This window comes from Myotis nattereri (assembly GCF_964212035.1).
Source record: "Myotis nattereri genome assembly, chromosome: 3".
Classification (NCBI taxonomy): Eukaryota; Metazoa; Chordata; class Mammalia; order Chiroptera; family Vespertilionidae; genus Myotis; species Myotis nattereri.
This window is the reverse complement of record NC_138077.1, coordinates 209,175,218-209,199,122: the sequence shown is the minus strand read 5'-3', so window position 1 is coordinate 209,199,122 and position 23,905 is coordinate 209,175,218. Positions and strand designations below refer to the sequence as shown.

The following is a 23,905-nucleotide window of genomic DNA, read 5'->3' as shown; positions in this document are numbered from 1 at the left end:
GTCAATAGATTTTTGGAAATTGACACCTTAACCATATCAAGCCTTTTAATGTCTCTCCATTTATCTAGGTCCTTCTTAACTTGGGTCAGCCTGTTTTATAGTTTTTAATGTATGGGTCTTGACCATATTTTATTACATTTATCCCTAAGTATTTCATGCTTTTGGATGCCGCTGCAAATGGAATTTTAATTTCAATTTTCAATTGTTTGTTACTCATAGCTGGCATAGAAATACAAGGGACTGTTAGATATTCATCTTTAGCCTGTTCCTCTGCTGCATTCACGCAGTTCAGGAGGTGTGGGTGTGGATGCTGTAAGCTTTTCTCTACAGATGTCTATGTTGTTTGCAAATATGGACATTTTCTTCTTCCTTTCTGATTCATATGGCTTTTCTTTCTTGCATTGCCTTGTGCCTGATTCAAGGAGAAAGCATTCCATCCTTCCTGGTTAAGTATGAATTTGGATCTAGGATTTTTTTCTTTTTCTTTTTGTATTTCTGTTTGGCTCAAAAAATTTTTGACATGGGCCTTTATCATATTGAGAAATTATCTTATATCCCCATTTGGTAAGAGTTTTTAAAATATCTCGAGTAGCTAATTGAATTTTGTCAGATGCTTTTTTCCATCTTTGGAGATGATCATCTGATATTTTTGTTTTTATTCTTAATTGTATTGATTGATTTTCAAACCTAAAACCGATCTTTGGTTCCTGGGATAAGCCTCTCTTGGTAATTAAATAACAAAGTTGGCAGGCATAGAGCACACAGTCTATGGTGCTCTGACCTGATAAGATTTAGCATTCACCAAACACCTCTAGGGAAGTGAGAAGGTCCCACCACTGCTCTCATAAGCCAGAATATTTCCTGAGTTATGAAACAGGTATCATGTAAGCAATGACACTATGGAGATTACCATGAAGCCATTGGGGACTGAGGACCTATGAGGGTCTGATTGAACTGCCCTTTCTCCTCCCCACATGATGTGATCCCTGTCCAGCTGGCCTTCTTCACCTCCCTGGGCCTTTGGTCTCCCCGACACTGTCCTCAGGAATAACCGATCCTGGGCCACTGAGATGGCATCACTGTGGCAGAGCTGACTTGGGAGAAAGGTCACAAAGTCTCACGTGATGACAAAACGTCCTAGATGTTCATCATCGGGCTGCCTGCTCCCAAATGCAAAGCCCTTTCTGTGAAGATAATGAGCAGTTGTATCTGTGTGGGTCAGTGTGGCTCTCTCCTGGGCACCTGCACGTCCAGGTGTCTCAGCTCAGTTTCCCAAGGAGAGCCTGACACGGAGATGCAGGCTCACAGGATTGATGGGGTGGTGGTGAGGGGAGCTCTAAGGAGAACAGCCAGAGAAACACAGAGGTGGCAGGGGGAGGAGCCAAGCCAGGATGTGGTCCCAGCTTCCCCTGACCCCGCAGGAGACTCAGGTGTGGAGTGAACTGCAGAGTGGGTGCCCCTGGAGGCCCGGCGGCTGGTTTATGGGATGCCTGGGGCAGGGCTAAGGGCTTCACTTCCATGGGAGTGAATCCTTACAAGATGTGGGAGCCAGGGGCCATTAGCAATCTACACTCACAGCAGTTGGGCACAGGTGTGCCCAGTACAGAGGTCTGGACAGGACTCTTTTTAAAATATATATTTTTAATGAGTTCAGAGATTAAGGGAGAGAGGGAGAGAGATAGAAACATCAGTGATTAATGCCGGGGTTCTTGTTCCAGCATTACAAAGGGTTCAGGAAATCTGGAGAAGGCTGTGCGTAGATTAATAAAGAATCCAGAGACAAAGTATAACTTTGAAAGGCATTTGAGGATCAGAGGAGCTTAGTTTAAAGGAAACTAAGTTCTAAGATCTAAGGTCTAAATTCTAAGGTCTAAGGTCTAAGGCAGTGATGGAGAACCTATGACACGAACTCATTTTTTTGGTTGATTTTTTCTTTGTTAAATGGCATTTAAATATATAAAATAAATATCAAAAATTTAAATCTTTGTGTAATAGGGTGACCCGCGGAGATGACCACCAGGGACTCAGATCAAAATTTAGGAGCCTTTATTAAGCTGGCCAGCGACTACAGTTACAGCACCCTGCTGAAGCAGAGTCTGAACTGCAGTGCCGACTATAGGAGTTACAGCGTTTTTATTTGCAAAAAAAACAAAGTTAGTTACAAAGCCTTGTTTATACAATTTGTTCCCGACACAGTACAGCATCAGTACAGTGACTACCTTCCTATCTGTGTTCTAGGAACAGAGAGCACAGCGTGATGGGAAGGGGCCATGGGACCATGTCTCAAGGCCTGGCCTGATGTCAGCACATTCCTATCTATATGTTTTAGGAACAGAGAGCACAGCACACCCCGTCTGGCCGAAGCGCCAGATATGCAGCCCAGCACATTTGTTTTACTATGGTTGCAAATATCAAAACATTTCTATATGTGACACGGCACCAGAGTTGAGTTAGGGTTTTCAAAATGCTGACACACCGAGCTCAAAAGGTTCGCCATCACTGGTCTAAGGTCTCCTCCTCCCAGGACCACATGCTTTTTATTAACACAATTTATCCTGAGGCAAGGCAGAGATATACACTTCAAAGGATATACACAAGCATTGTCAGAATCGGGGAATTAGCCAATGGCTGTTCAGGTGTTTGGCCAGTAGGAGGCAATACCATGTAGATTAAGATGCTCTGAGCTGTCTGGCAGCCAAGCAATAATCCCTTTTCAGGTTTGGGGAAATGCCCTCAGCCATTCCCAGATGCAGCCCTGCTGTCATGCTGGAATTGGTTTCTGGCAAGTGATGAGAGAGAATCATCAATCCGATCTGCTGCCTCCTGCAGGATGTGTACTGGAGATCAACCCTCAACCCTGGCATGTGCTTGGATCGAGAATTGAACCAGCAACCTCCCAGTGCATGGTAGGACACTCAACCACTGAGCAACACCAGCCAGGATACAGGTAGATTTATTACAGAGCCCCCGACTCTTTTCCTCGTTATTCACTTTTCTAAAAGCCCTGCCCAAGGTGGACCTCTGAGCCCAGACCCCACCCATTCTGAGGCCTAAAGACCCATATTCTCCCCAGAGCTCAGCTTCTCTCCTCCTGACTCAGAGGGCGCTGAGCTGCCTCAGCTCCCCCAGACTCAGAGGGGAATCAGCTCCTGCCTCTCATCCTCCAGAACCTGCCACCAGCCATCCGTCTCACATGCTCTGCCACTAAAACAAGCAAACAATAAATAACAGTTGATTCTTCTGCTTTGCAGGAAAATGAACTATTCTATGAATTTTTTTCTTATGTTTTTGTCACTTGCTACCACATTCTAGCAAATTATCAAACCCGAGCCCATTTGGCTCAGTGGATGGAGCGCCAGCCTGTGGACTGAAGGTTCCGGGTTCCATTTCAGTCAAGGGTATGTACTAGTTGTGGGCAAGATACCTGGCCCTGGTCTGAGTGCTTGGGGAAGACACCAATTGATGTGTCTGTTTAACATCGATGTTTCTCTCTGTCTCTTCCCCTCCTTTCCACTCTCTCTAAATATCAATGGAAAATATATTCTCAAGTGAGGATTAGCACCAACAACAAAAAAAGTTAAAATAAAATTAAATAAAATAAAAATAAAAAGGCGAGAAAAAAAATTGTCTAAGAGCTAGGACAGGGCCTCCCTGGGAAGATCTCCACTGTCAGCACCACCGTCCACAACAGGTGCCCGAGGTGGGTTCTAAGCTTCTTGCCTGCTTATAGAGGAGGAGCAGGCCTGGGGGTGAGGTCACACAGGGAATGAGCTGGGATTTGAACCCAAGTAGGGTGCCCTGGGAATCCATGCTCAGCCCTTGTGCAAAACTGCCTCTCCCTTCCAGGAAACGCCAGCAGAAGCCCAGCTCAGGACTCACTGGGCACGACAGGATCTACTGGCACTTGGCTCATAAGCTCACATGTGTGTGGTTGGCAGTGATTTTGTACTGCAGGCAAATTCCATGATTCCTCATGGAGGCAGCCTGGGTTTGTGCTCTCTGATTCCAGGAGAGCTCAGCTACAGGCATCAGCACTCACTACAGTGCCTCCTCTCCTCACTCCAGAGTCTGTTCAGTGGCGCTGTCTTCTCTATGTGACTCAGAGCTCCCCAGAGTCAGAGCCTGGCACACACACTGGGTGCTCAGGGGTGTCTGGGGTGAGTGACTGACAGGAGAAGGATGGGAGCCTAAAGGAAGGCTGTGCAGGAAAAGAGTTCCACGTGGCAGCAGTTGGTTGGCCACAGCTGGCCCCCCTCAGACCACCAAGAGCCACCCATTCATTCCACATAAGTCTAATGAGCCATGATTACACCTTGGCCTCACAGAGCCTTTCATCCAGCAGGCCACGTGATGTTAGACAAAAATAGAAGAGAGTGGTATTGGGGGATAGGCTTACTGAGGGCCGATGTTCATAAGGGGGATCCTTGGGGGTGTGGTGAGCGAAAGGGTGGCATGAAGGCAGGAATGGGACCATGCAGACATGGTGTAGTGAGGGAAGGCACTTGCTATCTGGGAAGGGTTCTCTGTGGAAGCACCCTGACTCTCAGATAAACCTCTCCTGGTGGCAGCTGCCATGATGGTGACCTGGTTACCTGAGATTGGCCCAATATATTTCTGTCCCTGACTCCAAGATCCTAAAGAGCCCAGCACATCCACCCTCCATGCTTTTCTGGCTTGGAAATCTTTGACTTCCCACGGCTGGCTGCTTCTCCCTCTGCTCACATTCTTAGATTTAATCTTCTCCAACCAGGTGCTGAGCTAATCCCATCTTTCCCAGGGGAGACCCACCCTTTCCTCCTGGGAGGGACGGAAGATGGAATCTCTCCCTTCTCCCTCTAGGATGGCACTGTCTCTACTCCAGACTGTCTCCTTTTAAAGCCCAAATCCACTCAAAGAACAGTCTTTCCATCTCTCTTCTTTCAAGAAGAATCATCCATCTTGTACATGGCCCTGGGTCATCCACAGGGTTCCATGAGGAGGGCCCAGCCCCACCTTGCACAGCCCTGACCCTGCTTCTCATGGTGCCCCTGACCTCCCCTCCCTCAGAGAAACCTTGTGGCCTGGAGGGACAGCCACATCCTCAGTCGCCTTCACCTTGCTCCCTGAGGAGCTCATGGTCTGCTCTGTCACCTGACATAAACCTAAGTTGATGCATGGACACATTTCAATTGCTTTCTTGGGGATGACACCATTGTCTTCTCCAGGCTGTTTTAACTCTGCAATGTTCTGATAACTTTGATGTGGCCCAGAACTCCCAGCAATCACGCTCTCAGGTTGTGTTTTTTCCTGTCTAACATCAGGAACCCATTACACCCTTCAGTGTCTCACACTGAGGATGACAACTATGGGCCACCAGTCAACCTCAGTCAGTGTCTGTGGAAGGAATCAATGAGCCAGGCCTCAGCCTTGCCCCTCCCTAACTTTCTCTCAATCCATTTATCTGGAGAGAGGCAATAATCCCAATAAGACTAAGGGATGAGACTGAGGGTTCTGATTGGATGGTAGCATTTGAGAAGGTGTATAAAAACCTCAGCAGTCAGTGCCATGGTTCTTTCTCCGCCAGGTCTGCGAGCTGAGCCCCAGCCAACCCAGTCACAGCAGGTAAGTTATTGACCTCAGCCAAGGCAGCCGGCCCCACAGTGGCTCAGAGAGCTTTCTTTACAGACGAACAGGTTGAAGGCTTTGATTCTGCCTCTAAGTGTAGTTTTGCCTGAATTCCAAACGTTTAGATTTGTGCTTTGATTTATTTATAAATGTGTAACCAAGCCAATTTCACCACACCGGCAAACTCGTATTGATAAATCTACCTGTTTGGGGGTTTATTTCTGAACAGTTTACATATTTAGCATTTGTAGATTTGCCTGAATTTCAAACATTTGGATTTGTGCTTTGGATTATTTTTAAATGTCTAACCAAGCTGATTCCCTGAGCACCCCAACCCCCTCCCTAATGAAAACATCTTAACGGTGGTTTTATTACTGAAATTTTAAATATTCAGTTTGTGTCCCTAGATGGGTCTGAAACTTTTCCCCAAAAAAGGTGGGGTCAGATTTCCTGCTCCAGGGTAACCACTTCCCAGTCAGACAGGAATGAAAGATGTGGGCGCTTCTAAGATGGTTGTCCTGGGGCCTGCAGCGGGGAGCTATGGCTCTGCAGCCACCGAGCCCAGAATGGGACCCGCTAAACTGAGGCTCTCACCATTACCAGGCAGTGGCTTTGGCCCTGAGTTGATTCGTGTGAAGAATCAGGAGTCAGTGGATGGGGCTTAAAGGGTTGGCCTGACAATGATGCCTTGTTCCCTAGACGTTTCTGCAGGATTCCTTTCTGAGCACCTTGAAGATGAGTATCCGGACCCCACCCACACTCCTGAGGCTGGCAGGAGAGAGCCTGCTGAGGGACCAGGCCTCAGCCATCGCAGCTCTGGAGTACCTGCCCGCTGAGCTCTTCCCGCTGCTCTTCATTCAGGCCTACCACAGGAGAATGCGGAAGCCCCTGAAGGCCATGGTGCAAGCCTGGCCCTTCACTGTCCTTCCTCTGGGCTGCCTGTCACAGCTGTCCCAGAACAAGCTCTTAAAAGCCGTGTTGGATGGGCTGGATGTACTGCTTGCCCAGGAGGTTCGGCCCAGGTAAGGCTGCTCCAGGTGCCTGGTAGGGCCATGGGCATCCGGGAGACAGAGGGGGTCAGGGCGTGTGGAGGGCCTAAGGGTGGACCTGAAGTTTCTGACGGTGCCAGTGAGGCTCAGGGAGCCCTTGCACCCTGTGCAGCTCACAGTGGGAAGTGGAGGACTGCCTACTGGCCAGGGGTGCCTGCAAAACGTGCCCTGCCTCCTCCCAGTGGTGCTTAAAGGTGCTGAGCAGGAGGGCTGGAAGGGAAGGAGATGAGCAAAGCAGAGGGAAGTGGAGGGCAAGGGAGAAGCTGACCCTGGGAGTCAAAGTAGAAGCTCAGGGTGGGGCTGGAGTCTGATTGTGGCCTCAACTCAGAATGTCAATCTCATTCTGACCTGCCCTCCTCCTGTTGATCTTTTTTTAAAAAACTTTTTTTCCATTGATTTCAGAGAGGAAAGCAGAGATAGAGACAGAAGCATCAATGATGACAATCATTGATTGGCTGCCTCCTGCACACACGCACACACATGCACATACATACTCCGCCCCCCCCCCCCCACACACACACTGGGCATTGAGCCTGCAACCCAGGCATGTACCCTCATTGTGAAGCAAACCTTGACCTCCTGGTTCATAGGTAGATGCCCCACCACTAAGACACACTGTCCATAAAGCATCTCAGCCAATGCCCTGTTGACTTGCAAGAATCTCAGCTAATATCCTGCTTTCCCCACAGGAGGTGTAAACTGCGGGTGCTGGATTTCAGGAACACGGGAGCTAAGTTCTGGAGAATGTGGTGTGGAGACAGCACCCAGAAGTGCTCACGGACGGGACCAGTGGCTGTGCACAGCTCCAGCCCACAGCTCCAGCACCCCTTGGCTCCCTTGGAGGTGTTCCTAGACCTTAACTTCAATGAAAGGGATGGGGATGAGTTTCTCAAGTACATCCTCCAGTGGGCCCAGCAGAGGGAAGGGCTGCTACACCTGTGCTGCAAGGCGCTGAGGATTTCGGAGGTGCCCTTCCAGAGGGTCAGCCAGGTCCTGGATGGGGTGCGGCTGGACTGCATCCAGGAGGTGGAAGTAAAGTGCACCTGGGACCTGCCCACCCTGGGGACGTTTGCTCTCTACCTGGGTCAGATGAGTAACCTGCAGAGACTCTCTCTCTCCCACATCTACGTGTTGACAGAGGAGGAGGAGGAGGAGGAGGAGGAGGAGGAGGAGGAGGAGGAGGAGGAGGAGGAGGAGGAGGAGGAGGAGGAGGAAGAGGAACAGGAGTGGGAGGAGGAAGAGGATTGGGACAGGAAACAGCAGGAGGAGCAGCGATCCTTTTCCCAATTCCTCTCTCAGATGCTCAGCTTGCGGCACCTCCGGGAGCTCGGCATGGATTCTCCCTCCTTCCTCCGAGGCCGTCTGGACCAGATGCTCAGGTGAGCTGTGTAACAGTGGACGCAGCCCCAGAATGTCAAGGGAGTGGTCTTGTTAGCTGCTTTGAGGGTGTTACCCTGTGAGCACCTTAGGGAAGCATGTTTGGAAATGCGCCTGTCAGGAGGGGTAGCAGAACTGGCTCAATGACTGACCCAGCGAGCCTGGGTGTGTGAATGCTTCCTTAGGGAGAGATGTCTAAGTGACCAGGACTTAGGAAGAGGGAGGGCGGAGGAAAACCAAACATCGGATGGAGCATTTCCACACAGGAGCTCTGTGCCCACTGGCCATGGGAACACACTTGAGCCTGTCTCAGCTTCCACATCTGTCAGAGGTGGTCCTGGGCTCGAGGAAGGCCGTTAGTAGAAATGAAAGGCAGGATCTTGCAGCTAAGGGAGCGGGAGGGTAAGGACTGCAAAGAGTGACAGGTGGTTTGTGGTGCAAGTCGCCTCTGCAGACTGGCCTCCCAGCTGTTGCTGCAGGATCTTACGTAGGTCTGCTTTCTCTCTCTCTCTCTCTCTCTCTCTCTCTCTCTCTCTCTCTCTCTCTCTCTCTCTCATCCTCACCTGAGGATATTTTTTCCATTGATTTTTAGAGAGTGGTATGGAGGGTAAGAGAGAGAGAGAAACATCTATGTGAGAGTGACACATCGATTGCTTAGCCCCTGCTAATGCCCCAACCAGGGCCTGAGATTGATCCTGTAACTGCGGTGCATGTGCTTGAGTGGTAATCAAACCTGAGACATGTCAATGCAAAGGCCAACGCTCTATCCACTGAGTCAAACCTGCTAGTGCCATGTTTGTTCTTGATGTATTCCATGAACTAGCCTCACGTGGCCCAGATATCCGGTGCCTAGAGACCAAAAAGTGGATAGAAGGAAGCCTGAGTTGACAGCATTCTTGGTTTTCTCTCCCAAACTTAAGGTTCAGGGATGCCCACTCAATCTAGACACTGTGTCGGGTTCCCGGGGTTTTCCTTATGTCCAATCACCCTGCAGAGTGCAGAGGGCTCCTTGGCAGCTGAGGAAAGGAAGCTTTGGAGATGTCGTGAACTTGTCCTGGGTGCTGGCCTTCATCAGATTGTCAGGACAGCCCTGGGCTTGGACAAATCCACCTTCTGCCACCGGCAGGACCCCCTCTTCTGGCGACCCCAGTCCCCAGGATCTAACTGCTCCATCTCTCCCCAGGTGCCTGCAGACCCCCTTGGACAAACTCTCCATTACAAATTGCCAGCAGCTGACCCATTCAGACCTGACACACCTGTTCCAGTGCCCGAACCTCGGGCAGCTGAAGTTCCTGCATCTATTTGGTCTCAGCCTCGCGGATTTCAGTCTTGAGCCCCTCCGAGCTCTGCTGGAGGCAGTGGCACCCACCCTCGAGGACCTGGGCCTGGATAACTGTGCGATGGTGGACTCCCAAGTCGAGGCCATCCTGCCTGTCCTGAGCCGCTGTCACCGGCTCAGGGGCTTCACCATCTCTGAGAACAACTTTTCCATGGCCACCGTGGAGAAGCTGCTGCGCCACACAGCCGGGCTGCACAGTTTAGAGGTCGAGCTGTACCCCGTCCCCCCGGAGTGTTACAGGATCCAGGGGACCGTCAACCAGGAGAGACTTGCCCTGCTCCGGGCTGAGCTCACGGGGATTCTGAGGGAGTTAGGACAGCCCAGGAGCATCTTTCTTGGCACCAAGTACTGTCACAACTCTCGCAAATGTAAAGTTTATGACGTGGAGTTTTCATGACGTGTAGCTGTGCTGTGCCCCTGTAATGACCCTGCTCAGTGGGAACACTCAGCAAAAGCTTTCTTCTGGGCCCTTGGAAGCTGCAATATAGAACAAGGGTGCATTGTGTGTGTGGGGGGGGGCGGGCACCCACGATCCAGATTCATGATCCTGTGAATGGGCAAAGGAAGGGACCAAGTCCAGGTCCGTGATTACAGGGGTCAATGTTGGGGAGTTCACGGGACCTCAGGGGGCAAGTATCCTACAATCAGAAATATGAATCTGATTTGCATGGGGGCGGGGGAGGGGTATTTGCGCTCCAGCTGCATGTGTGGGAGTTAATCCTGGGGTGGATGGTGGTAGAGGAATGTTCAGAAATAAAGACAATTTCAAAGGCCACCGTCTGGTCCTCTGTCATGTATTAATCTTTTCCCCCAGTTTACACCTCAGGACCCCCCAGTTACTGATTAAAATAATGTGCCCAGATCAGAAACTGGAACTGCTGGGTTGCAGTTGGGCTGCAGGACTCAGCTCCATTTTATCACTGCCTCGGGTCTTTCCTTCTCTCTGGGCACCTCTGCCTCCTTGTGGCTGCTCAGTGGGGGGAAACCATGGGACATGCTACGTGGTCCACCAACCCTGAAGTGAAGGGGACCCGCTGCTGGCTCTGACCCTGGACGCGAGTGGTCCTCGTGGTTTTGCAGAGGAACCCACAAGTCTCAGCACCTGTTCCAGGAGGAGTTCAGAGCGCAAGGCAGGGCCCCAATTCCGGAAGGGCTCGTCCACACAGCAGAGGAACCAGCTGCTTGACCTCCTAGTCCTTGCCTGTCAGCCTTGTGCAGTTGAAGTAGCCTGCCTGTGGCCAGGAAAATCATCCAAATTCCTTTGATCAAAAGATGAAAGTTATTCAGGCACAGAACACTTTTTCTTAGTATTTCTACATAAAATATAACCCTGGTTGGGGGGGGGGCAGGTAATATCCATGGGGGGCTGGATTTATTCCCATTACACCTCCCATCTCTCTCTATGGAGCAAGACTAGAGCAGCACATTTTGAAATCAGCCTGTCAGGCTGGGTAGCAGACACACTGCACAAATGAGTGAGCTTCTTCCCGGTGCTCGGTCGCTGTATTAGACAGCATTCCCCAGAATAACCAGAAGCCGGGCTCATGGCTGGTGAGTGCAGCAACAGTGGCGGGAGCCTCCTCCACCTCCACAGCAGCGCTAAGGATGTCCAACTGCAGGGAGCAGGCCTAAGCCGGCATTCGGATATCCCCTGAGGGCTCCAGAACTGCAAGAGGGCACAGGCAGGGCTGAGGGAACCCCTGCCCCAAGGGCAAAAATTTTGTGCAACCAGCCTCTAGTTTTTTTATAAAATTTATTTGAGGCTAAACAAGGTTACTTGAATTTCCGTATAAATTAAAAAATAAGTCTGTCAAAAGACAAAGATTTGGTGATTGCCAGGAGGTGGGTGTGAGGGAAAGGGCCTAGGGAAGATAAATGGTGATGGACAGAGACTTGCCTTGGGCTGGTGAACACATAAGAAAGTGTAGACATGATGTGGTGTAGAATTGTGCACCTGAAACCTGTATATTCTTGTTCACCTGTGTCACATGAATAAGTTCAATAACAACATAAAAAGAAAACGGGATGATCAACAATGTAAATTTTTTTTTAAAAATATATTTTATTGATTTTTTTACAGAGAGGAAGGGAGAGGGACAGAGAGTCAGAAACATCAATGAGAGAGAAACATCGATCAGCTGCCTCCCACACACTCCCCACTGGGGATGTGCCCGCAACCAAGGCACATGCCCTTGACCGGAATCGAACCCGGGACCCTTCAGTCCACAGGCCGATGCTCCATCCACCGAGCCAAACCAGTCAGGCAACAGTGTGAAATTTTAATAAAAATCAAGCACTAATAAAATAAGACTATCAAGCCTACCAAAAAAATGCTAATGGAATTTTGATTAGGATTGAATGTATAGATTTGGGGAAATTGACTTTTTAACCACGACCAGTCTTTTAATGCACAGATATGATGTCTCTCCATTTATGTAAGCACTCCTTAACTTTTTTCAGCTTGTTTTATAATCTTTTTAAAAATATGACTTACTGAATTTCAATATATTTGTATTAATTTCAGAGAGGAAGAAGGAGAGAGAGAGAGAGAAACATCAATGATGACAGAGAATAATTGATTGGTTGCCTCCTGCATACCCCCCTACTGGAGATTGAGCCTGAAATCCGGGCATGTGCCCTTGCCTGGATTCCAACCCAAAACCTTTTAGTCCACAGGCTGGCGCTGTATCCACTTAGCCAAAGCAGGTAGGGTTGTTTTTATTTTTTGATATGCTTAACTATATTGATTGATTTTCAACCATTAACCCAATCTTGCATTCCTAGGATAAGCCACTCTTGGTAATTAAATAGCAAAGTTTGCAGGCATAGAGCACGCAGCCTACGTTGCTCCTGTTTGTGCACCATTATTATGATACTAGAGGCTCAATGCACGAAATCATGCAAGGGGCTCAGCCCTCGAAGCTCTGGCCGGCTCTCGCAGCTCCCCGCTTCATCCAGAATGTCATCCGGAACGTCTCTTCTGCTGTTGGTCTAATTAGCATATTAGCTCTTTATTATATAGGACTTGCTGTCAGCTTCCTGAAGCTGCCCTTGACTAATAAATCTCTGAACTGATAAGATTTAATATTCACCAAACACCTCTGGGGAAGTGAAATGGTCCCACCAATGCTCTCATAAGACAGGATTTTTTCTTGGGTATAGACACAGGTATCTTGTAAACAATGCCACTGTGGAGATTTCCATGGAGCCATCCGGGACTGAGGACATTCAAGGGGTCTGAGTTCACTGACAAATCTCCTCCCCAAACGATGCAATTCCTGTTGGGCTGCCCTTCTTCACCTCTGTGGGTCATTGGTCTCCCCGACACTGTCCTCAGGAATATCCAATCCTGAGCCATTGAGATGGCTTCACTGTGGCAGAGCTGACGTGGGAGAAAGGTCACACAGTCCCACGTGATGACAAAACGTCCTAGATGTTCATCATCGGGCTGCCTGCTCCCAAATGCAAAGCCCTGTCTGTGAAGATAATGAGCAGTTGTATCTGTGTGGGTCAGTGTGGCTCTCTCCTGGGCACCTGCATGTCCAGGTGTCTTAGCTCAGTTTCCCAAGGAGAACCTGACATAGCGATGCAGGCTCACAGGATTGATGGGGTGGGGGTGAGGGGAGCTCTAGGAGAACAGCCAGAGGGACACAGAGAGGAAGAGCCAAGCCAGGATGTGGTCCCAGCTTCTCCCTGACTTCACAGAAGACTCAAGTGTGGAGAGAAGCACAGAGGCCTGGTGCCTTGTTTATGGGATGCCTGGGGCAGGGACGACCAGGGTTTCACTTCCAAGGGGGTGATTCGCTATAAGACGTGCGAGTGTTATGGGTTCACTCAGCGAGATAGACCACAGACTCAGAATTTAAATTTAAGAGCCTTTAATAAGCTGGCCAGCTGACTACAGTTACAGCACCCTGCCGAAGCAGAGGCTGAACTGCGGTGCTGACTGCAAGAGTTACATATTATTACATTTTGTGGAGGCCCAGAGAAAATGTGTCTTTCAAATTCTGGGCCCCCCCAATATGGAGGAAACTGTCTTTATTTATACTTTTTCCAGTCCTTTATCTCCCAAATTTGGAATGAGACTTCCGGGCCTTCGGAGAAAGAAGGCCTACGTGCTGGGAAGGGGCCATGAGACCATATCTCAAGGCCTGGCCTGATGTCAGTACCTTCCTATCTATGTGTTTTAGGAACAGACAGCACAGCATGACCCGTCTGGCCAAAGCGCCAGATATGCAGCCCAGCACAGGAGTCAAGGGCCATTAGCTACTTACACTCACAGCAGTTGGGGCCAGGTGTGCCCAGTACAGGGGTCTGGACAGGACTCCTTATTGATTTCAGAGAGGAAGGGAGAAGGGGAGAGAGACAGAAACATCAATGATGAGAATCATTGATTTGCTGCCTCCTGCATGCCCCACACTGGGGATCAAGCTTACAACTCGGGCATGTGCCCTGAACAGGAATTGAACCGTGACCTCCTGGTTCATAGGCTGACCTCCTGGTTCACAGCCATGCCAGCCTGCTGGACAGGACTGTTGACACCATGACACCTGAGCAAACCTATTTCTGTAATGGGGTGACCCGCGGAGATGACCACCAGAGACTCAGATCAAAATTTAGGAGCCTTTATTAAGCTGGCCAGCGACTACAGTTACAGCACCCTGCTGAAGCAGAGTCTGAACTGCAGTGCCGACTACAGGAGTTACAGCGTTTTTATTTGCAAAAACCACAAAGTTAGTTACAAAGCCTTGTTTACACAATTTGTTCCTGACACAGTACTGTATCAGTACAGTAACTACCTTCCTATGTATGTGTTCTAGGACAGCATGCCCCGCCTGGCTGAAGCGCCAGATATGCAGCCCAGCACATTCCCTATTGGTCTTATGTACATGAGTCAAATCATTGATTCTGCTTCCTGCCAGCCTTCTTCAGGGATTTGTTGGTAGTGGGTGTGGAGGACCATACCGGGCCTTCCGAGAAAGAAGGCCTCCGTGCTGGGAAGGGGCCATGAGACCACATCTCAAGGCCTGGCCTGGTGTCAGCACTGACCACTCTGTCTGGGGCATAGTTTACGGCCTCTCTGGAATGGGCGCAGTCCTATTTTCCTTATTATTTAAGACAGAAGCCAAAATAGCAGGGTTAAAGTTTGTTTTTGTTTTTTTAAATATATTTTATTGATTTTTTTACAGAGAGGAAGGGAGAGAGAGAGTTAGAAACATCGATGAGAGAGAAACATCGATCAGCTGCCTCCTGCACATCTCCCACTGGAGATGTGCCCACAACCCAAGCACATGCCCTTGACCGGAATAGAACCTGGGACCTTTCAGTCCGCAGGCCGACGCTCTATCCACTGAGCCAAACCGGTTTCGGCCAGGGTTAAAGTTTTAAACGGCAGTTTTTATATAAGATGGATACTTCAGTTTCTAGGTGAAGAAACTGTTCTGTGGGCACTGCTCCGTGACCGAGAGATGGACGCCACGTTGACAGGATAAAAGACTATGACCAGCAAGGCCAATAGTCCAGTTGCTCTAAGAACTCAGGGCCTGGGCACTTAGCAGCAAAGTGCAAAATATCAACAGGGTGTCAAGACAACACTTTAAGAACCGGGCGCTGTATGCTGGAGGCAGCGGCCTCTCTCTCAAACGTCTTTTAACACATACATATTCATAAGCACCGGGTGAGGTTGTCTGAAAGTTAACTCACTGTCAAAACGTAGCATTTTTTTTCCTTCCACTTAGCACCGTGGCCTGCCTCCATGTCCCCAGCATCGCCACACACTCCAAAGGCCCGGATGAGAAATATTCCATTAACTTCCCATCATGGGCCGGGCCGGGCGCCAGCTTCCCATTTGACAGTGAAATCTGTTCGAGCAGCTCCGTGACCCACTTCGATGTGGTTACCGACGGAGGACTCAACCTCCTTGAATGTTCAGATCCCTCTCTGGTCCCTGGAGGGAGAAGTGAGCGCTGCGACTCCAGTTCACCGTGGTGATGGCTCCCACCTGCCCGGTTCTCTGAAAAGTGTTCAACCTCATGCGACCCCTGCGTCTTCAGGAAGGAAAATGATGACGTTTTGAAGACCTGCTCCCTTTTGTCCTTTTGTTCTTACTCGAGGCAGACGTGCATTATTTGTAATCCTTTAGTTAGCACGGAGTATAACCTACATTTTCACCTTGTCTGGTTGGAATCCCTGATTTCTTTTGGCTGACAGTCTCCTTTTTAGGAGAAAGAAACAAGTCAGAGACACTGAGCCAGACAACAAAGGGAGGGAGATGAGATAAAGGGGTTTTTATCTTCCAGCTGCACGAGGGGAAGCTAAAAAGGAAAAGTTAGCCTCAAGGAAAATGCGATTTCCAAGGTCAGAGAGGCTAAAGTTGTAGACACTTTAGAATTTCAGTCTCACGCTGGGTAAAGCCAGGCTTTGTTTTGTTTCGATTTGTTTGTTTTTGTTATTGTTTTAATAAAACTTCCTTTTGCCTAATTCAGATACCACTGGAGGTTCAAGTCTGTATTCTGGGATAAACAAGGAACACTATTTAAAAAGCTGTTCATGGTGTGGGGATTTTTTTGTGCTGTTTTTGTTTTTTTTAGAGAAGCTCAAAATTGATTTTCCGCCTTGTTACTCACAGGGACGGTCTTGGGGAGGATCTGGTCAGTGTGATCAATTAGGTGAGTAAGCCGCCAGCTTGCCCCCTCCCTCCACAGTCCTCTGTGCATGGATTTGACCAAACCTTTTCAGTTTCTCAACAATTCTTTTGCTCTCAAATAGCTTCTCCCTTGTCCGGGGCAGCTGTCACCAGAGGGAATGTGCGTGCAGGCTGCCTCGGCTGGATGGCTTGAGGTCTAGTACTTAGGTGCTGCCTGGCCTCAGACTGGCAGGAGTGTCAGCAGCAGAGAAATCAAAGAGCCGTCACCTTCCACAGCGGCACATCGCAGGGGACATGAGCTCACCTCCGAACAAGACCGAGGTGGCCTTTCTCTCCACGGGGTAAAATGTCCCACTGCCAGGGGTGGGAGTTGGTGTAGGAGGTGTAATTGGCCGCATAACCTTGCAATACCCATTCTCCATTTCTTCCCTAGGGCAGCAATTTTTTAACTAATGGCAGAGATAAGCTGCTAACATTTTGCAGCACGCCAAAAATCTTTTCTTTTCTTTTTGTCGATCTGACAAAAAAACAATAGGTATAATTTTGATTCATTCACACCGATGGCTATTGTCGTGTTGGCATTTTTTTTATTTGACAACAGAGATCAGTGCCCTGACTAAATAGTCAGGTGCCGTGTGCGTTTTAAATTCTTGCGGCGCACGGGTTGAAATCGCTGCCCTAGAAAGTAAAAGAGCAACATTCTAGTGGTCATATGACCCCCCTTTCAATCTCTCGCCCCCCCCCCAACATGGCTTCATTTCTCAGACCCTCTTATGTAAAGTAGTTAGGGCCTGATGATCAAGTTCCAACCAATAAGAAATAAGCAAAAGTGTTGTATGGGACTTCTAGGAAGCCCCCTCCAAAGGGAGTGGGCGGTTCGTTCACTCTGTTCCTCCTTCTGGCTGCCCAGGATGCTGACGTGATGTAGTCAGCAGGCACCGTGGACTACAAGGTGGACTATAAGGTGGAAGCCAGGTGCTGCGGAAGGCAGAGCCACGGTGAGCAGGAACCTGGGGTTCCTGGGGTTGTGGAGCAGCCAAAAGGTCCGTGACGGACCACCTGATCTGAGAAACAAGCCGCTCTCTTGTTCACGCCACCATCGCCTGGCTTTTGTTGCTGTTATTTGCTTGTTTGGTGTTCTATATAGCCAAGTCCAGTCTTAGGTGATACGCAGCGTTCTAATCCTGGTGTGCCATTAACCAGCTCACTAACTTGACTGTGGTCACTTTACTTCTTTGTGTCTCAATATTCACACCAGCAAATTGGTGGGGAAATAAGTGCTTAGTGATGAAATAACGTTCTCATTCTAAAATTCTCTGATTCTAATGAGTCTGAAATATAAGGCTTTCGATGCAGTCCTAAGGTCATTTTCCTAAGAAGGGTGGAAGGCGAGATGTGGTTGTCATGGAGATGCCCTTGGGATGCTATCTAGTGCTAACCAGACCCAGAGAAGATGCTCGATACATGTGCCTTGAAGATATGACAGAAGGAGCCTGGGCCCGGAGGGAGAGCCAGCATGTGGCCAGAAAGGCCAACCAGAAGCATGGCAGCCCCATTCTGGTCAAAGGAAGCCACTGCTCTTGCCCAGGCTCCGGAACCAGTAAGTGGTGGAAGCAGGGTTTCTTACGCAAGAAAACCAGAGATGTCTCCAACGTACCACAGCGGAGATGTCCAGAAGAGGGCAGTGTAGGACATCCAGAGACATGGACCTGAAAAGTGTAGCCGCCATTGGCCCTGGTCCCAGCCAGGGATGAGGCTTCCTGGCCCTCAATAGACTGGCATTTCAGAGCGAGGTCAGGGCTCTTTACCCAGGTGGGCCTCGATGAAGCTGCCGTTACCTATAGCTGTCCATTCTATTTAGGAAGTAACCATCTTTTCAAAGCCCGCTGATGTGGCTCAGTGGATTGAGCGTCTTCCCATGGACCAAGAGGCCCTGGGTTCAGTTCCCAGTCAGGGCACATGCCTGTGTTTCAGGCTCAATCCCCAGTAGGGGGCATTGCAGGAGGCAGCTGATCTATGTGTCTCTCTCATTGATCTTTCTATCTCTCTCCCTCTCCCTTCCTCTCTATCTAAAAATCAATAATAATTAAAAAAAAAAACATTTAAGAACACACTGATGGTTACCCAAGACCGTGAACTCTTTTCAGAGAGGTAAGCCGCCTGCTGTCTCCATGGCCTCCCATTTCCATATGGGACTGAGGGACCATCTGAAGAAGATTTGCGTTAGTTCTGCCAAGGAGATACAAAGCTGTTCCTCGTTTCTGTGTGGTTCCGTCTTTTTCTTTTCTCGATTTTTCCCCCCAAACATTCTTCATTTCTTTTCTAGGGCGGGGGCTGTACCCACTGGCCTATTTTTTTAAAATATATTTTTATTGATTTCAGAGAGGAAGGAGAGGGAGAGAGAGAGAGAGAGAGAGAGAGAGAGAGAGAGAGAGAGAGAGAAACATCAATGATGAGAGAGAATCATCGATCAGCCGCCTCCTGCACGCCCCCCATTGGACTCACGTTGGGGACTGGGCCCACAACCCGGGCATGTGCCCTTGACTGGAATTGAACCCGGGACCCTTCAATCCAAAGGCTGATGCTCTATCCACCGAGCCAAACCAGCCAGGGCCCACTGGTCTATTTAGACTAGAGCAAGGTCAGGGCTAACCAGACCCAGAGAAGATGCTCAATGCATGTGCCTTGAAGATATGACAGAAGGAACCTGGGCCAGGAGGGAGAGCCAGCATGTGGTCAGAAAGGCCAATGAGAAGGACGGTCAGAGCATCTTCTCCGGGTCTGGATCCCAGCCGAAAAGAGGGCGGGGCTGCGGCAAACCGACCCCCATTTCCACCGGTCCCCTGTGTCTGCAACACCGAAGCCGGGCTCTCCTCTCCCATTAGGTGAAACACCATCACAGACATTTAATTGTTTAAAGTGAACCGTTCAGCAGCATTTGGTACCTGCACAAGGGGGTGCCACCATCACCCCCGTCAAGTCCCCAAGCATTCCGTCAGCCCCCACAGGAAACCTCGCGCCCCTTTCGGGGTGTTCTGTGTGCGGGAGGGGGTCGGTCCAGCGTGAAATCAGCCCAGTGGGAGGGCGTCAGGGATGCTGACACCTGGGGCAGCAGGGATGAACCTGGAAACATGCTGAGGGAGGGAAGCCAGACCCCGAAGGCCGCACACTCGTGGTTCCGTTCACATGAGGTGAGTCCACAGACACAGAGGAGATTCGCGGGGGCGGGGATGACAGGCGTGGCTGCTCACAGGCAGGGGGTTTCTTCTCGAGGTGAGGACATGTTCTGGAATTAGATAGTGTGATGGCGGCATCACCTCGTGAATATACTAAGACCACAGAGTGTGTTTTAGAAGAGTGAGCCTGATGGTGTGTGATATCTCCACTTTTTTCAACGCGAAATATGGAAGCCAGGGGCAGCAGCATCCTCTTGGTCCCCAAACCCACCCAGCGGGAGGCGGCAGGGCGGCGAGTACCATCTGGGCAGACTGCCCAGGAGAGGGGCAGGGGCGGCACGGGAGCAGGAGAAACCGCAAGGAGTGCCAGACGCTCTCACTGGGAAGGGGCCCTGTAAAGGGCTAGGATGGCGTTGTGCCCCTTTCAGCCTCCTGCCCCCGAGCCTCTTTTGGTTTCTCCCTTACACTCCACCTAGAACATTCTCGCCCCACCCCTTTGCCCCATACCCACCCACTGAGCCTGGCTGACTCCTGCTCAGCCTTCCGGCTTCAGATTCAATGTCAGTGTGAGACTGAATAAAACCCAGTGGAAATGGATGTTATTCAATGACTACTGCTGGTAGGAAGACCAGGGCTCTGTTCCCCTTTGCACAGAAGTGACCGGGCGTTTCAAAGGGACAGAGTGAGCCTGGGCCCAGGAGGGTCAGAGAAGTGAAAAGCGGCCAAGGTTGGGGCAGTGCACCTGCGACGGGGCCTCTGCACGGCCAGCTGGCAGCCAGGGGAGTGGGGCTCTATCCTGCCTTGAGCCTGGGAGACACAGGCCCCACCTCCCAACGTTTACATGTCAAAGACGGTGCTCCAAGGCCCCTGAGAAAGACACAGCTCTCGGAGGTACATATACATCTCAAAGGGCCCGCGGAAGGATTTACAATTGTAAACCCTTTTATTTTATATACATATTTATTGATTTCAGAGAGGAAAGGAGAGAAAGAGAGAAACATCAATAATAAGAGAGAATCTTTGATCAGCTCCCTCTTGCACGTCCCCTACTGGGGATCGAGCCCACAACCTGAGCATGTGCCCTTGATCGGAATTGAATCTAGGACCCTTCAGTCCACAGGCCGATGCTCTATCCACTGAGCCAAACAGGCCAGGGTGTAAACCCTTTATAGTAAAAGCCCTGGGGAAGGGATGTGGGGGAGGGGGGTGATGGGGTGCTATGAGAACAAAGGGTCTCTCTCTGGCAGCCTAGAGGGCTGGGGTCAACCGCAGGACACAGCCTTAGGCTGCTTGAAGCCCTGCTAGTTTGGTGGCCTCCCTGTGCAGGGGTTTGGACGAAGTCGTTAGTTTTCAGCGGGCCCCTTTTCCCCACCCCTCGCGCTGAGCTGGGCTCTGCAGGCGTTGGGTACTTCCTGGCGTGGCTGGTCACATTTGTGTAATCACTTGTTTTACTCATCTCTTCTGACAGAACTGTTGTGGCCAGAGGCTGTTTGTCCTGTGCTGTTGTGTGGCCAGTGCCAGGCCAGGGGGGTAAAAAGTTAACAACCACTGAATGAATGAGTGAATGAATGAATGAATGAGTCACAAGTAAGGAGCATCTAGGTTCTAGGACAAGGAAGATGTAAGCAGGATGCTGGGGGAGGGGAGGGAAAGCGCTGACCACATGGCCTGGGAGCCTGCTACACGCTCCCTGGAACCGGAGGACAGGCCTCATGCTGTCCCAGGTGATGCACAGGTGATGGTTTGAGGGACGTGGAGCTGCAGGTGGTTATGCTCTGCCTGAACTCACACATCACGGGCTGGGCTGCTCCGTGCCTGGGAGTCCCAGTGGAGACCAGAGACCACGGAGGCTGGATTCCAGGCCCTCCTGTTATCGCCCCCCCCCCCCCGGCCCCCGGCTGGCACATTGTTCCTCCCAACAAGCATCCAGACTCCGTGGAAGGTTCAGGATTGGTGAGAGAATGAGCTCTCAGAGGGAACTCCTCACAGTGACAGACTGGCCTCCACGGAGAGCAGATCTTTGGAAAAGTGAAAAACGCCGATGGTGCCCGTCTCCTCCCGCTGGAGGAGGTGGGCAAGGACGGGTGAAGGACATCCCCTTCTAGCCGTCCCTGGGATTGTGCAGGGAAAGCCGGTCCAAGTAATTAATGGAAGTCATTGGGGGTCAGATGGTCACGAGCGGCAGTCACTCAGCAGTCACAGATGCCAAGGCTGGCGGTGCCAAGGAGAGGACACGGGGTGGGCAGAGGACTCAGAAAGGCAAGGGGCTGCCGCACTGCCCAGCAGGACAGAGCGCTGATGGGCTTGCTCTCGGGGCTCTCAGATGAAAGGCAGCCTATGAAGTCTGGGGGTTTGCATCCCTAATCAGCAGCCCACACTGGGGCCGAGGGGAGGCTTCTGAGCCACAACAAAATTGGGCAACTGCTGAGGAGGACACACCAGAAGTGGTTCCTGGCATCGCAGCCCTGGGCTCAGGACTGTGCCCTTGCAAGTGAAGAGGCATTTTCCTTTACTGCTTTCCCTGTATCTTGTAAATCCTTCCCTGCTTGTATCTTCTCACTTTACGTGTGGCTTTCAAGTCCTTGGAAAGGGTGAAAATTTTCCATCTACCCATCCATCCATCCATCCATCCACCCACTCACCTGCTCATGTACCCACCATTTATCCATCCATCCATTCACCTACCTACCCATCCATCCACCCACTCACCTACTCACTCATCAATCCACCCACCCACCATCCATGAGCCCATCCATCCATCCATCCACCCACCCTCTTGATTTATCCACTTCACAATATTATTTTTTTTAAGAGGTGAAGCTTATATTTACTGAGAGACTTCACAGTATTTATCAGGCTCCGGCCAAGCCCACACCAGGACTAGGCTCTGGGAATACAGGATAAACATGACAGGCATGGGCCTCACTATCATAGCGTGCCATCTACAGAAGGGGAGACATACACAAGCCAGCCAGCGACACCCAGGAAGCCCACACAGTCCTGAGTGCTGTGAAGAGAATGACACAGGTGATGACACATGAGAGGGTGGCAGGTGAGGGTCTCTTTCGCTGGGATGAGCAGGGCAGACCTCTGAGAAGGTGACCTTTGAACTGAGACCTGACTGACAAGAAGCAGCAACGATCTAGGGGAAGAGCATTCCCGGTGGAGGGGACAGCAGGTCAGGGCCCTGCATGGGAAACTGAAGTAGTGCCCAGGGGCTGAAGGGCGTGAGTACTGGGGACAGACACGGAGGGGGACCACTCACGGCACATCGCACAGCCCACGGGCCGGCCAGGTGAGCAGCACACCCAGCTCCACTGCCCTCCAAATACGCAGAAAGGGAATCCTCTGGTGTCTCCTGGAGTGTTTTATTACTCTGCTATTTTTTTAAAATATATTTTTATTGATTTCAGAGAGGAAGGGAGAGGAAGGGAGAGATAGAAACTTAATGATGAGAAAGAATCATTGATTAGCTGCCTCCTGCATGCCCACCACTGGGGATTGAGCCTGCAACTGGGGCATGTACCCTGACTTGGAATTGAACTGTGACCTCCTGGTTCCTAGGTTAACGCTCAACCATTGAGCCACACAGGCCAGGCACTGCTAGTTTAATACTCCAGTGACCCCACTCCCAAACACCATGAGAGCCATTTCAGTGGTTGTGGGTCCACCGCAGCACGTCGGCCTGCATGGACCTCAGCCTGGACTCCACCTTGCCTCCTCCTTCCCTTGACCTTCCATCTGTAGGGACGGAGGCCAGGTGGTGTGACCCTCTGTGGAAGGGGAAGTTTATGTGCTCTGTTCATGTGATAATGGGGGTTGTAACAAGTGAGTGTTGTGACAGTTAAGGGCTCCTGTCTGCCAGGCCTGGTCAAGGGATGGTATTCAGCAATGGTGGCCCACTGGCCCTCACTTCATGTGCATCCTGTCCAGAGGGTATCTCTGGGGACCAAGGATTCCATGGGGATTCAGGGGATGGAGGAGACGTCATGGTTCCAGCTTAGAGCTCCACAGTGAGCATGTCCCACCCCTGCGTTTGTCACCCTCCCAGGCAGCTCAGAAGGGTATGTGGAGCCCACAGCTCCCCCCAGTCTCAGCAGAATTCTGCAGCCTCCCCATCAATGAGGAAGGACTGAACTGCTGAATGGCTTCTATGCCCACTTCCTTTCCTGTTCCCCCTGAACCTCATCGGTGTGGAAGTTGACTGGTTGCCATGGCTGCAGCAGGTGGCAGCCCTGCCCCAGGGGCTGTGTTTGTTACCAAGCATAATCTGCACATCCCGACTGATACACAATATGAACTACCTACAAAGTCAAGTTGCTGCCATGATTTTATTGCATCCTGGCGGGTGAGTGAGGCTGAAAGGAAGGTCACCCTGCAAGGTCACCTCCAGGAATGGCAGCTTGGAATTAAACACCTGGGCAGGGCAGGGATGGTTTGGGGAGGGCAGGCCAAGAGCCCCAGCAGGGTGGGCAGAGGCCACACTGTCCAGGGTCAGGGTGAACCCCGGCAGACACAATGGATGCTTGGTGGGTGCCAGTTCAAACTGACTTAAAGCCCAAGAGAGACTCCATCCCCAGAAATACAGGTCCTCTGAACAGGACCAGTCTGAACTATACGGGTCCACAAATATGCGGATTTTTTCAATAAATATATAGTCAGCCCTCTGTATCCCCAGGTTTTGCATCTGTGGATTCAACCCACCGCAACACTG

General features: G+C 50.6%; 1 protein-coding gene across 1 annotated transcript; it reads left to right on the top strand.

The window, feature by feature from the left end:
* Positions 1-5,544: 5,544 nt before the first annotated feature.
* LOC308515620 (PRAME family member 15-like) lies at positions 5,545-9,766 on the top strand (the record flags this gene model as incomplete). Its single annotated transcript, XM_081086122.1, has 5 exons — positions 5,545-5,601; positions 6,304-6,626; positions 7,343-7,685; positions 7,953-8,032; positions 9,214-9,766. The coding sequence occupies 5 exons, from the start codon at positions 5,545-5,547 to the stop codon at positions 9,764-9,766; spliced, it is 1,356 nt and encodes a 451-aa protein (XP_080942248.1).
* Between the last annotated feature and the right edge of the window lie 14,139 nt (positions 9,767-23,905).